General features: G+C 39.6%; 1 protein-coding gene across 2 annotated transcripts in view; it reads left to right on the forward strand.

The window, feature by feature from the left end:
• Positions 1 to 15617, forward strand: part of LOC101852883 (mitogen-activated protein kinase kinase kinase 4) — a 74016-nt gene that overhangs the window by 21363 nt on the left and 37036 nt on the right. For both annotated transcript variants that reach the window (XM_035972686.1, XM_005109611.3), the window contains exons 6-11: positions 4323 to 4505; positions 4897 to 4996; positions 8810 to 8893; positions 9402 to 9662; positions 10182 to 10331; positions 12978 to 13127. In XM_035972686.1, the coding sequence (XP_035828579.1) occupies positions 4323 to 4505; positions 4897 to 4996; positions 8810 to 8893; positions 9402 to 9662; positions 10182 to 10331; positions 12978 to 13127 (928 nt within the window). The remainder of the gene's footprint in view (positions 1 to 4322; positions 4506 to 4896; positions 4997 to 8809; positions 8894 to 9401; positions 9663 to 10181; positions 10332 to 12977; positions 13128 to 15617) is intronic.

Consider the following 15617-nt stretch of genomic DNA (forward strand, 5'->3'; position numbering starts at 1 on the left):
CGTCTGAAATCCGACAATCGCGACCCGACCCGACCCGCGAACCGGCCGATGCTATCGCTATGCCTGCCTGTATCAGTCAATGTGCGTAGTGCGAGGCTTGGCCGACTGCCAGCGACCCCTTTTTCTCCTGTCGGCTTCGTCGGCACTTTCGTTTTCGTGCCGACCGCCAACGCGCGCACCGCCGACTGCCGACGTCTGCGTTTCCGACATAATTGTCGGAACCTAAGTAGAAATGCGAATACGAAAAAAGACGACAACTTAAATTATCTACTTTCAGTTTCGTGCTCGAGCAGCCATTTTGAATTTCGTTTGTTGACTAATTCAATTGTTCAGATCGTGTGGATTCATTCAAGTCCGACTCTCTTGTTCTAATAGAATCAAGATCTAGATCTAGATCTAGATTTATATAGATCATTATAGACCTCAATGGAGGATTCATATTCCAATTCTATTGTGTCAAACCCTATCATAGGTTGTGCTGTAATATTAATATTGGTAAAAATAAGCATTTCATCAGGTGCGTGAATTATTTATTTATCTAGATCTAGATCTAGATCTCGAATCTAGACTTAGCAGAGTCCCTCTGTTCGGAATCGGATGCGGATTTTTAGTTCAAGGCCTATTCCTATTCACTTGTTCTACAAGATCTAGATCTAGATCTAGATTTATTTAGATTACTAGATCTATATAGTATATGGAGGATTCATATTCCAATTCTATTGTGTTATTGTATCAAACCCTATAGCAATGTAGATGTAAGCCATATAGATCTAGAATCTAGAAATCTAGATCTAGATCGAGATCTATTTGCTCCTTGTTTGTTTTGGAGTGTGGTTTTTTAATTAAAAATTTTTTTTTTCATTTAGGACTTGTTTTGGCCTTTTTACATGAGGCCCGTTGCAGGTTCTATTTGGGGGTAGGTTAGGGTTAGGTCTCTTCTTTATTGTGTTTGTTGGGGTGGTCGCTCGTTACCCGGATGTCCTTCCTTATGACACCCACAAAGGGTTTTTTTCGGGGGGGGGGGGGGGATTGCGCAAAATTTTCAGACAATCTGGTTGAGGCTCACATGCAGGTCTACTATTGTATAGACGTTAAACAGTACCGGCAAGAGTGCAGATCCCTGTGGTAAGCCTGGTGTGATCTCGGTAGGTTGCGAAGCCCAGCATCCAAGGCGTAGTGCTATCTTTCATTTGGCTTAGGAACTCGGGACAGGTGACTGTCCAGCCAGTCTTCAGGTATCTACCCTGTCCACAGGCTTTCATTTAGCCTCTCAGCTAGTGTCATTGTCTGTCCTTCCTCCATGTTCTTCATGTGGCCATGAGGTACTCTGTCAGGACCAGGAGAAGTGTTGGATGCTTCCTGGATATATTTATGTAACGATTCGTGTGTCACAAATTGTAGACAGGCTTCATCCTTGTTGTCCTGTTGGATCCTGTTGAGCAGCTGTTTTGTCTTGTCCTCATCTTTCATGTTAGTTTGTCTTAGGTATCTCTTAAACAGAGCATGGCCCTTTTTTTCATCAGTGCGCATCCAAATGTTATCCTCTCTTTGGAAATCAGGAATAGCTTGTTTGCTCTTCCTATTAGTCATGCACCTGTAGAAGTTCCAGAACTGATACAGGACCCTGCCGCTGTTCACACCCAGGCAGAAGTTGTCATATGCTAGGTCCTTGGCTTCTTTTGCTGCCTCATCGAGTCTTAGATCTGCTAGCTTTTTCTCAATTTTCAACTGCATGTTTGATCTGTCCCTCTCGAGTCTTCTCAGCGCCAGGCATTTGATCTTCCACAATGCCTCAGTCTCTTCATTCCACCAGGGTGGCTGCTGTGCCACTACTCTATGCTGTATTCTGGGTGGCCTGGAGCTCTTTCGTAGTACACTGATGGGGTCGTTGCCTTCCGAGGGGTCGAAGTAGTCTGTTGTTAGGTCTACCAAGACGAGTGCAAGGTCTATAGCGCTGTCGGAGTCCCCATCTCTTGTGGCTCAGTCTCTTCATTCAGATTTGATTACTGCCTTAGTGACTGATGTAAACAAATTCCTAGACTGTTCTTTTTCTGTTCCAATGCTGGGTCTAGATTCTTGTTTGGGGCTGGAAATGATAGGAAAATCATCATTGAAAAGAGTTTAACCTAGTTTAAGCCATTTCCAGTGGTTCCGTACACAAAGTTGGGTCTCAAGTGCTCGTGTTCACGATCGCAACTATAGTAGCTCTGAGGGACAGTCACGGCAACGTGACTATAATAACTCCGATAACTTCGCGATGGGTTGTCTTACTGGGGAAATCAAGAGAGTGGCTGAGTACAGTTATAGTTTACAGCTGCCAGTCAGTTTAGTTTTCCTTGTACTTACTTGTTTTTCTTAACTAAATTATGGATGACACCTCTAAAAGGGTCGGGTATTTTTCATATAAATGCATGAGACAGTAAAACATGTACTTTTTGTTATTGTTTCTTCTTTGAGGAAAGGTCTGAAAATGCTCTTTGACTTGTGCTCTGAATGAGATTTGTCTTGAAAATGAATTCTGATGGGTGTATTGCTAACTGCTTAATGATTGTTTTAAGAGATCAAATTCTGAACAATTAGAAAATGAACGTTTTTAAAATCTTCTTCTTTGTGTTCCCCTGCTATATCTCAGGGGTAGTTGACTGCTAGTTCTTCAACTTGCAGTGCAACTGATTTTTATGCATGAGACCTTTTTTCCAACTTAGTAGGGCCTCTTGCTTTCAGGCAGCCACATTCTAATTTCGAAGGTACTCAATGTTTATATACAGACTAGGGTATTTTCAGTTTTCGTAGGAATTGATTTTTAAATTTTGCCCGTATGTTGGCTGAAGCTTACTCTTATCGATTTTAGTACCACCAAGAGATCTTTTAATATGCACAACTTGGGATTTTTAGCTCTTGTCTGAGAAGGCTAGGTGTTTGATCTTACTTAACGTAAGATCAGGGTGTAGTTTAAAGACAGCAGTAAGATGGAGCCGAGAGGAACAATACATGTAGAAAGAGTCAGGAGTAAAGTAGAGGAGCCTGGAGTCTGTGAAGGGGGAGGGGGGGGGAGTAAATGCAATAAATGACTTAATCAGTGCTTCCACTCTTCCGTATTTTTATGGAAATTCGTACTTTCTGCCAGTTCCGTACTTGTTCCTCCATCATTATCAACTTCCTACGTAAAAAAACTTCGACAGCGTAGGACTAGATATTTACTGAAATTCCATAGCAAAAGATCCGTACTCGCCTTCGTATCGTCTTGTATAAGCTACGGCAATAAGTTAATGTTATAGAGACCTGCAAGATTGCGCATTTCCTGCAATCGGCCATTATTCCGCTATGCCCCATGCGTTCATTGCGGGTTGGCCGGCAGTACATTTTTACCTGCAGATTGATCAAAATCTGGCGAACTTTTTGTGCCAATTTCCTCCTTTCAATTATTCACTTATTCCGTCTGTCTATCTTCGGACTGTTGCAGGGGCTGGAAAATATGCGCGTTGATCAAATAAATTGACTTGTGATCTTAGACGGAAAATTACCTTCAGAAAGAAACTTGTTTGCAAATTTATTGTCTAGATCTGGAGAAATTATCAATGCAAAGATTCAATGGCATGGGAACGCGATAAGGGCCGCGATGAAATAAATTATGCTAAAACTACTAAAATCAAGAATAATTCGAAGTGGTGTTCCGAGATTGTGACATGCAAGATTCAGAAGTGAAAATTGTGGAAAATTAAGGTATACGCTGGGTAACTGTATTGTGAAGGTGCCTAACTATTCATTATTCCCAGGTTTGCCTTCTATCAATCGTGCGATGACAAATTAATTGAATTATAGTAGCAATGGAAGGGGAACCTGCTTTTAAACATTGCCAGCAATGGAAAGATATGTAGGTGAAAAAATCAAACAAGACGAAATGTTGGCGAACAAATAAATGTTATGGGTTGTAGGCAATCTCTTCAAACAGGCTCCCAAATGCCATTTTGAACCCTCTAAAAGCACTAGATTTCTATTTCTTCGGGGGGCAAAGCCCCCTGAACCCCCACCGGGACTCTGTCCCTGGACCCTGCGGCCTCTGCGACCCCCGGCAGAATTTTCTTTACTTTTCAGCTTCAGCTGGTGGAAGCACTGTTAATAGAAGCAGACGACAAAACTTGTCTGGAGAACAACAAAAGAGGTGAAATGAGACAATTCCAGAGAAGAAAATTATTCTGTCGCTCTGAGGCAGGTTTTGAACATGGGAGGGACCTATTGAATGAGAGGCAAGCACCATACCTCTAGACCACGAGAGCTCCCGTACAGCTTTATCAGTAATAGAACGATTTTCATTTTTACAGTGCCCTAGCCAGCAGCCTACTCAGCTCCATTGCAGACTTTGTAGATACTGGTATTGATGACAATACCAGAAACCTCTACGATGACGATTTCCCAGAGGAGGATTGTGATGAAGAGGAAGATGAGGGAGATGAAAATGACAACATAGACAATTTCAAAAGAGAACAAAAAATGGCAGACATGAAGTGAGTATTGTGAAATGATTATGCAGACTTTTGTATTTTTTATTTGTTGCTGTATTGTTTTAAAGATTGCTTCTGTATTTTTTACAAACAGGTAATAATAATGATAATAATTACATTCATATAGCACATAACTACGCTCTACAGTATGTACTTGGTGCTTAATAATTATTATTACCTTACCCCAGCAAGCCCTAGAACACTCAGAAACATTCTCTGGCAAGCAGCCGATTAAACGCTCAAACACTAACAGACTGACAAGATCTTTTGCTCTTTATAGCCTGTTACCCATTCAACAGCTCAAAAGCACTAGCATTTGCTTATAGTTGCCCAACAGCACTTGTATTTGCTTATAGTTGTACTAATGAAATATTTCCCTTTCTTTCTTCTCTAGACAGAATGTTCAAGGGATTCTCCGAAACTTCAAAAACTTGTTCAACGAAGCCCGAGAAAGAGCATCTAAAGCCCTTGGCTTTGCAAAACTACTAAGGAAAGTATGTACATTTCGGACCATGTGTTTGAACTATCCTTGAATTTCAGGGAATAGTGGGCTTTTATAGAATCATTTGTTTTTGTGTTACTGCATGTGCTGCTGAGTTGAGGATATGTGCATAACCAGGGCTGGCCACCATTACAAATTTGGTGGAAGCATCATGATTTTTTTTCCAGTGTTGTGAAGATATACTCAGAGGCAAAGAAATGCACAATTTTCATCATCTTTAAAGCATTCCATTAGTGAATACTGTTTACATGTTCCATTGAGGCATGGTCTGAACCAGCTTGATTTGCCTCATTTAAAAAATGTAATTCACTGATTTGTCGTTTCTGCAACAAACAACTAAACAACTACCACAGCTCATGGGTACTCACTTGCCACATCATTCAAGTAGTAAGTTGTGTTCATGAGGGTATGTAGGCCTAACCTATAAATTTGAAGCGTTGAAATGCGTAATTCAGTTGAAAACGAAAGCAGTATCAAGATGTCAAGACTTTCTTCAGAAAACCGTGAGGGAGCTATTGGACAACCACATACTGGCGAGTCTGCTTGACATATGGCAACTATAACAGGCGTGCACGTTTCCACCATCTACAGACTACAGAACATTTCGAGCCACCAACACGACAAGTGATCTCCCTGAGCCGCAAGACCAAAGACGACAACTGCAGCTCAGGATCGCCTCATGGTGCGCCAATACAGTTCCTGATAGCCACTGGGACCACTAAGAACACCATTGGACAAACAGTACGGGCCCTGTGTACCAGAATTGTGCGGCGGAGATTGCACTCCACAGGCATTCGGTGCAGACAGCCATGTAACAAGACAGTTTTGACTCCTCCTCAGCATCTCTGTGACCAGCTTCTGTGGATACAAGCTCTCCTGAACAGGTAGAACAGACAATGGAGAAGGGTGCTATTCACTCTCGGGAGCAGATTCTTCGCTCATCCCACAAATGGGCGCACCTGTGTATGGCGCACAGACCTGACGTGCTGCGCTGATACCAACAATGTGGAGAGCGACCCTTGGGGACGGCCAAGCAGGAGTCATCGCCCTAAATCAAAGAATTGGACCCGTTTCCTTTTAGAATGTGGGTCAGGGACAAGGATATGGGGTCACAGCTCAGCGCTAGATTGACCTAGTTTTTCAGACTCATATGGTGTTCTTTTTTCAGATGCTTCCAAATTTCTTTTTCCGCCAAGGCAACGCAAAACCACATACTGTCCTCCTAACACAGCAGTTCTTGGGCAGATCAACATCAGTCATTTACCTCATCCGGCTCGTTCACCTGACGTATACCTCATTGAGCACGTCTGGGGCGCTATCCAGAGGCAGGTCAACCAGCTGCAACCAAGATCATGGATAGCCCCTCAATTGGCTGCAGCCTCCGATCACTGTGGGCACAGATCTTTGGTCGATAAATAAATGCTCTTGTGAAATCCATGGGGAATGGTTATTGCAGCCAACTGAGGTCACACAGGCTACAGGCTTTCAGTCCCAAGGTCACGGTCTCAAAAATAACAGTGACGCTTAAAACACACCTAAGCTCCCATTTATTGACACTCTCGTTGCTGAGTAAATTAAACAAATTTGAATTTCATTTACTCATGACAAAGTCCTGTGGAGAGAAATGTGTTTTGCTGATGCTTTAGTTATTCACTTTTCTTTTGCCTATAAGTATACAATCACAACACCCCGAATTCCAAAGCTGCCATTTTCTACAGATTTTTCTGGTATTTACAGATTTTGGACTTATTCTACTGTCGTACCGAAGGTGCCTAAACCGCCGAATTTACAATGGGCTCCTGAGATTTTTAAGATTTAAAAGAAATGGATGACCTTATTTGGGCTTTTTTTATTATGTATGCCAAATAAGTACTCCCCTTATTTAGGCTGTATATAGCCCAAATAAGGTAACTACCCTCAGGTAAGCTTATACCATGGCGCACCGGCAGTGGAAGTTTAGTTGCAGCAGTGGGGTTCCCTGCGGAGCCCCTTATCACGTCCGGGTTACGGGGGTCAGCTCCTTCTCACCGCTCTGTCTTGGCTGACTTAATTTTTGGTACTTTTCAACGTACAGTTTTAGGTGTATCCTTGTATTTATGGTAATTATAATTTAATGCACCCAAAGCATGCATTTTTGCTCTTGAGACTAAAAAAAAGAACGGACATTGTAACTTGTCTGGTTATTTCGTTAGACGTGCTGAAGTCGGCAATGCTAAATTGTAACATTTTTTGGATAAATGTGAATAAAAAACAACAACCAGTATTTAAAAAACGGCGTGACAAAAATTGTTGAAGTTTTGGAACATGAACAACATTACATTGATGGAGATACTCAGAAAGCTGTAATTTTGCAACTTGATCCATCCGGCACACAATTCGCAATGAAGTAATTCCTCCAAATACATCATGTGTCTAATATAATCGAAATATTAGCATATTTTCTCGAAAGTTTATAAAAATTACCCTGTAGTATCTCTGAAGAAGTACAAATCCATTTTAGTGCCAGAATACATCTACATTACGAACGATCAGTGTCTGTTACACTCCTGAAACTCCTTACTTTTCTTAAAACGCTAAGAATAACAGGGATGACTTCTCGTAATTGGGTTATAAGAATAGTTTCTAGCTTTCAAGTGACACTGAATCAGCACCAGACTTTTTCCAGCTTTTATTTTCATTCTGTAACCATTAACAATAACTAACAGTGTTCTGATTTCTTTACGTTCATATGTCCGTGCATATTTCCGACACAAAAACTAAGAGTGAATGTGTTAGTTGTCATTATTTTTATTCCATACAAGAAGTTTATCTCTTCCCATGTATTTACACAGTTTTTGGGGGGTTTTTAAGTCACGTAATATATCTTTCGTAGTTGTATGCAGGATGCCCCAGACACAGCATGGTTCATGAACAAACGCAGAGAAACTTTCTCTTGTTTAATGGTAAAACAAGAGCTAACACTGAGTGTCTTTTGTCAAAAAATGCAGATGTGCATCTTTCTTCTCTAATAACTTAAACAATCTTTTATTCATAAGTAAATAAATAAAGTGGGACAAATTGGGCACTCTACAAACACTTGTCTAGAACAAGAACTAAGGCACAGAAATTAATCATTTCTACACAAAATTTATCACAAGACATTGAGCTTTTAGTACATCAGTGTAATGGTTTGCTATGTGGGGAAGAAGTTATATCGTTTCAAACATAGACAAAAATGCGAACTTCTTAAACGACACCGGCAAAGTCACTTCAGGGCTCACTAACCCCGTGACCCCTTGAGTCACATTTACTAAAAGTAACAGACTTGGGCGAAAAGCGACGCCGTGATACGCCTCTGCCGGGGTGGTTAAAAACTTTGATGAACATTTAATTTCAAAGTTCATAGTTTAATACATAGCAGCAGAGCTGGGGCTGTACAACAGGATGACTGGTGACTGAAAGGCTGAATTTGAGTAAAATCGCGGGGACACTGGAAACAGCCCGAGAATTTAAGGGTGTCACTGATTAACAAATGAAAAAAATAATTGTACTCCAAACTTTTGAATACTTGTCCTAATATGGTCTATTAGTTCAATTTTTTCTGGTCGTATTCGCAGCGTTTGTTTGTTACACTAGCAGGTGTAGCGCAAGTTTAGGTTCAGGTGTCATATCAAGGCTCAAAATCTCCTACAATTTTCGTAGTTGCTCAAATATTTAACTTTTTGAATTTTGTCAATCAGTCTGACAATTGTAGATTTTACAGCTCTTGCCAGATGTCTTCTGCATGATCATAATTATTTATACTGGTTTTGTTTGCTACCCGCAGGACTTGGAAATAGCTGCTGATTTCAACATCACTGTGACCACTAAAGAGCTTCTGACCAAACTAATGGAAACAGACCATGTGCAGGTAACTTTCTCTGCAACAACATCAAAATAAGCCAAAGAAGGGTAGATGGATCTGTTGTATTTTTTATAATATGGGGTGGGGGGGGGGGGGTTGTTACTTATGCACTAGGAAGTTTCTCACTCATACCAGGAAAGCAGGAAAAAGCTAGGAAGAACATAATACATAATGCAGTGCTGAATTTGATATTAATATTACAAGAGGATGTAGTTTTCAATAGGTTTATAAATAAAAATTATATTTTTGCCGGGACACAGGAACTCTATGCAAAGTTTCATGCACGTTTGTAAGTTGGTAAATGAGCTAGAATTTTTTTAAGAAGGGCAGATGAAAGTGGACAAGCTTTAGTGTTGGGTAACATTGTGTAAAATGGATATGCCATGTACGGCACATATGGCCCTAGGCTCTAGAGGGTTAAATGGTGTAGATTGTAATAAGTGTTCAGACTTTCAATGTGATCCGTGATTTGCAAGTCAGCTCCGAGACACCTAATAAGTATTTTTTTCTGCAGCTGGTGGCCCCGTTGAGTGCCGGCTACATGATGTTTGTCCCCAGCAGCATCATCTCCAATGAGCGTCTGATCTACCAACTGCTGAATGTGACCTCGGGGCGAGAGGGTGCCACGGAGCTGACGGCAAAGGAAGAGGGCTACCTGCTGATGATGCGTTGTGAAAGTGGCACGGACCAGGTCAAAGAGTGCCCGCGGTGGCCTGGCCAGCCTGTGCATGTGGAGCCTACCGCTGAGACGGCCATCGCTCTCTCCCACATAGAGGTCAGTGATATGGTGGTTTGGGCTGACTGACCACATTTTCTTATAAAAGTATTCATGATACCAAATAAGACTTTTAACCCTCCTCGCCCATCGTGACTAAAAAAGGGAACAGTCCGCTTGAAAAATTCTTTTACTCAGCAATGTGGCTAGCCAATTGCGTGAGTCGCCAGTGTTATCTTCATTCATTGTATCCGACATGTTTTCATGTGGCCATAGCTGATGTTAGCAGAAATGACATCATGCACTTACTCCCCCCTCATTGTACAAGGTGACCCAAAAGTAGACCAGACATTTTATATATATGAATAAAATGTCGTCACCCAAAAGTAGACATTCTATATAGTAAAAAAGTCATACATTTTGAAACAAAACTGAACGTTTAAGTACAATTATGTTGACCGATCAATGCACATTAACCCTGATATGGGAACTTGTAGGTTGGCTTCCCCTCTAGCCAAATGATTATCATTGTGTTGGAATTCTTCTCTTTACCTCAAAGAAACAAATAAATCTCCACAGGTGATGGGTCTATTGTTTGTAGTAACCCACTCCGGCACCCTGGCTAATCAGAGGAAGTACTTTCAAAACAGTATGGGTAGCTGTTTGCAGCTGGTTAATGAACAGACCTCCTGCCATCAGTCCATCGCTGAGTCACTCTCAGAGTTAAAGGTAAGACCATCTGGTTCTATTGGGTTAGCTGTGTGAGGGCTGACATGCTCTTCTATTGATGGTTGTTTGGCAGTGACAATGGGAATATAGCCTTTTGTGGCTTCTCGTGTAGCTATTGTCTATTTTTTAAGTGACACTTTCTGCTGAAGATAAGTTAGAATTTGTTTCATTTTTGTATATTGCTCAAATTCCATTGATAATTGCTCTGAAGAATGGGCTATTTCATCTACAGGTGTCGTGGGGGGGGGGGGGTTTGCTCCTGTCTCTGTTCTTTCTTTGTTACTGTCTAGGTCTTTTTGATGTTGAATGCTGTTTCTTCCATTGGTATCATGCTGGTCTATAATGCGAAAGACGCTTCTTCAGATCTGAATGGGTGATCTTAGACTTGGATTGTTAAGTTTTCGTGGTTCTCCATCCTCTTTGCTCTGTTCCTTTGGAGATACATGTTAATCACTGGGTCTCTTGCTTTGTCTTGAACAGACCTGCAACTCATCCCAATTGAATCGGGATATCCCGAATTTTTGCCCCAAATCTCAAGCATCCCGATTTACCCGATTTCGCTCGTGTGTATACTGATTTTTTTTTTTTCTCTGTTACGTCTGATTCGTTTAAAAAAACGAAAAAACATGCAACTTTTTCTTCTATCTCTTTTGCTTGGAAGTACCGAATAAAACATCAGTGCAGGATCTAGTACATGACTCGCACATGCATTTTAAATAAAATCTTATCAATTTGGAATCCTGTCTTAGATACTCTGAAGATCTACTTTTGTTACCCCCTCCTTTCCTGCTTTCTAACCATGTTCTTTCTGCCGTCTTCTTTTGTCTCCACATTCTGCCCCCTTTTGCCCCCTTGCCCCCCTTCCTCTGGGCTCCTGGCTTTGCTCTCCTTGGCTTCTTCTTACTGCTGTCTTTTAACCAGGTAAGATCCAACACCTAGACTTAAAGGATAAAGGCAAAAAAATCTCGGAGGTCCTGTGTACAAGTTGTGCTTAAGTCCACACTCTACTTTGTAGGACCAAAATCTACAATTAAGTGATTTTTACTTGTTTTTTCTCATTTTCTCAAAGTAGTCCATTCAAGGATTAAAAATAATCAGTTTTGAAAATCAGTATCATTTAAATAAACACTGAAATGGCAAATTAGAGTGAAACTGAGCTATCTGATGGACTATTTTCAAAAGCTGAAAACTCAAAAACCATTCGTGCTGTCTATGAACTGATGACATATTTGTAATCTGCATACAAATGTTGAGAAAATTATGCTAGCTTTTCTTGAAATTGTAAATAGTAATAATTTTATTACTTTTATAATAATATAAGCAAATGTCCACCATATTGGATAATTTCATCAAATTTCAAAAGCAATCTTTTCTCTTATTTTTCGTCCGTTGGCTTTCATTTTTAGTAAGTACAAACTACAACACCTATGTAATGAACGAATAATGCTAGATTTTTAATATTACAACTATGAAAATAATTATGGACTGAAAATATGTACTATGGACAAATAGCAAAAAACCTCGAAATTCCCAACAAAAACACTGTAACTTTATTTTCTTATTATCTTCTAAAAAGGCTCTATTTCAGTAAAGGTCTCCTATGAACGCACATTGTGTAAAAATATGGGGCCATTCAGATGAAAAATAATGGAGAAGACGTAATTTGAAATTGGAAAAATAAATATTTGAAAAAGAAAATGAAGAAAATATTTTAAAATAAGACCCTCAATTTGCAAATTATTTTTTAAAACCCATTTTTACTTAACTTCTGAACATAATTGATTGAAACGGGCGCTTGAAACTTCGAAGGAAATGGATGTAGGTCTAAAAAAATGGAGGAAAATAAATTGCATAGTCATCCTGGGTCAACATGGGGAAAATTTTACCCCACAGATGGCTTTAACAACCCTGATTCCAATTTTTGAACATTCGTATGCCGGTCAGCTTCCCCAAACCCACTTCTACTTTCTTGGCGTAAACAGATTCCTACAGTCTATGTCACAATGACGTGTGCTGCTGTCTAAGTTTAATTTAACACCCTCTGTGCACGGAACCCAAGTAGTTGCTCAGTATCACTTTGCCCTGTAAAAAACATCAGTTTCCGCAAAGTCAGGAGTGAGACCAAGATTAGTTTGACAAGGTGTTGAAAAATTCCAGCGCTTTTGCATTATGGGGGCCAAGGGCTAAGGCCAGTGAGAGAATAAAGAGAAAAAGAAAATGGATCTAATTTTACACTTGAAACAATCAGTTACGATGTGGGGCATGTTCTGTAGTGATGTAGGATTTACACTCAGGATCAGAGGTGTATGACACATCAAGCCACTTTAGTTTTAGCGAGAGTCAAGCCAACAACAGCCAATAAATACAACACCACCATAAAAAAAACCCCAACCCTGGAAAGTTTTTTCTTCTTGATATGTGGGAACCCAGAAAACAACATTTGTAGGAGAGAGAAAAAAGCTTTTTTCCATTTTGCAACTGTACATACATTCTGTATTTTGGTTTTCACAACATTTAGAATTGAATTTCAACCAAATATTTTTGAAACTGAGATTTTTTTAGAATTTCAAAATATTAGGCTTTCTACACCTGAAAAGCTGGGAAACTATACAGCCTGACATCCTGTCTCTCTATTCTTACCCTTAGACCAATGCGATTGAGTTGATGGCCAAGCTGGCCCAGGCCATCCAGCAGGTGAATGAGAAGCTCAACTTCAACGAGGTCATCCAACATGAGGAGAGCATTCTCAAGCTCTACAGGGAGACCATGCTCAAGATCTATGACTTTGGTTTTGAGGTTAGACAAATTTTTATTATTGTTTATGTATGTGTATCAGTTTTGTTTCTTAAATTTAATTTTTATGGAGATTCTTTTTTGCCAGAGAGTTTGTTTTGATATCAAGTCAGTTCTCAAGATTTATTTTTTGAAATGTCACCTGAATGTGTCTAACAGATACATTGATTACGACTGTTAACTCATTCGCTACGCCGAGCCGTGGGGGGCGGCGCGGCTAAAGTATGCTAAGCCGCCCCCGGCGGCTCGAGAACCGACGTTTAATTTTAGCTTGGTTTCTATTCCAATCCACATATCCATGTTAAAATAAAGGTCATAATATAAAGTTGACTTCCGGGTCAAGCGTTTCCACCGAAAATCGAGGGTTTTGATTCAGTTTTGAAACACGATTTCGAAGTTTATGCGACATGGTTTTATCGCGAAGCCCAAATTATAGCCCAGACACCAGTCTTAGTACTTTTACTCAACAAAATGTATCATTATTTTGCTCACTAAAGAAGTGTAGGATTTTTCTTTATAATATTGATGCTACTGGACTCAATTGTCAGTGCACTGTAATTGAGATCAATATTTTTGAGTGCTAGATCTAGGCCTAGATCTAAATAGTCAAAATATTTTTTTTCTCCCCAAAATCACTACTTTTTGGTGAATTTACTCTAAAAGTACCACCTAAGACATGTATAGGTTTATTCCAAATGCAATTCTGAATAATTCCATATAAGATACGAGTGGTTTTTTTCTGTTTGGGATCCTTTTTTCAAAATTATTGAAAAAAAAATATTTTTTTAATCCAAATGTACAAATATTATGGAATGTATGTAAATAACTGCTCATTTTTCAATATTTTCCTGTTCTATATACAGTTATGGTTATTTTGATGTGTAATTTGACTAGGTGCAAACATATTTTTTTAGTTTCATCTGAGATTATAAATTTTTTGTTTTCAAATTTTATCCGCAGCCAATCACAATTGTGATGCATAATCGCCTCTTACAGGAACCAAAGTTGAAAAATACTCAAATAAACAATACAGATGTTTTCTACAAACCATACTGAAAATGTTGGTATATAATATGTTGATATTTATTTGAATTTATAGCCCCCAAGACCTGTGAACTGCGCACTAGTCATCATATCATTTCGCCCTCCCGAAAAAAATTCGTCCACAAGCCGAAAATGATACGTAGCGAATGAGTTAAATCCCTCCAAAACTGATACTTTAGTTGATGACCAAGCCCCAACCTGACCTCCTGTGCAAAGATAATACATCTGTCAGTCATGCACTCTTGCATTCAACCACCATGATGATAGGAATGCTTGCCACCATACCTGTATAAAAGTTGATTGCGTTAATTTTTGTATCACTTTCCTTCGCAATTTCTCCTCATCTGATTATCATTTAAGGATCTTCACATTCACTTCTGACATGGTAAACCACTGCCAAAAAAGAAACAACCACACACTGACACAGGTATCAAAACATTACATGTCATTATACAATAAATATTCTAATGAAAAAGTACTAATAAAGCACCACATTCTATTTTTTTAAAAACCCACTGCATGTCATTGGATACAAAGATATGGGTTTGGCTCTACATGACAGATAATGCGGTGAACTCATCCATGCTTCTGTTGCCAAACTGGGGAGAAGAGGCGCTGGGATACTTTGTAAAGTTCTGAATGTTGTCATGCAGCCCCAGAACCTTCTTTAAAGTTCAAAACAAATGTCCAGCATGCCTTCGGCCAAGAAAAAGTGTTGATATTTATGTACACTGAAGCTAACCCTTAATTACTCCATAAAAGTGGACTACGCACAAAACAGCTGAAGGAGTGCTAAAACAAGACCACTTCTGGTTTATGTTACGTGAATTTTGAGAATTTTTAAACTTTTGTTTGATGACAAAGTACCTGATCAGTATGTTTTGTGAGTTTAATTCACTTTGAAATTTAGTGAGAGGGGGTAGATTCCACGATGCAAGGCACTGTCTGCCTACAAACTTAAGTACTGATTCCTTATAGCTGTGTAATGATTATTTTTTGGTTATTTTTATCTGCTGTCAAATATACATGCACCTCCTCTTAGTGTTGTCTATGTGTGTGAGAGCTAAGTTGAGTGATAGTTCTGCATTGTACAGTGCTAGAGCCTTCTAAGAATAAGGTGTTATATAAATTCCACTTATTGTTATTATTATTACTACGGACTTCAACTTAAGTTAAGGACCACCTTGACAGACAGCCCTGATATTTAAGAAATATGAAAAAAGATACCAAAGAATGTTTCAAAATGTTGTGCTCTAAAAGTGGTAAGTGTTAACAATGCTCACTGCAAAGCTTCCTAAAGGGGCAAAACCGCCACGTGCAGCATGGAAGTCCTTGGGGAATTGTTTTGGCCTAATTTACTGTTTTTTATCGACGTGTGTGTGACACCACAGATATTCCTCTTTTAAAATTAACCGTACTCTCTTTGGTGGCAAAAACTCTTTGTGAATA

The sequence above is a fragment of the Aplysia californica genome, unplaced genomic scaffold, assembly GCF_000002075.1.
Source record: "Aplysia californica isolate F4 #8 unplaced genomic scaffold, AplCal3.0 scaffold00796, whole genome shotgun sequence".
NCBI classification, from domain to species: Eukaryota; Metazoa; Mollusca; class Gastropoda; order Aplysiida; family Aplysiidae; genus Aplysia; species Aplysia californica.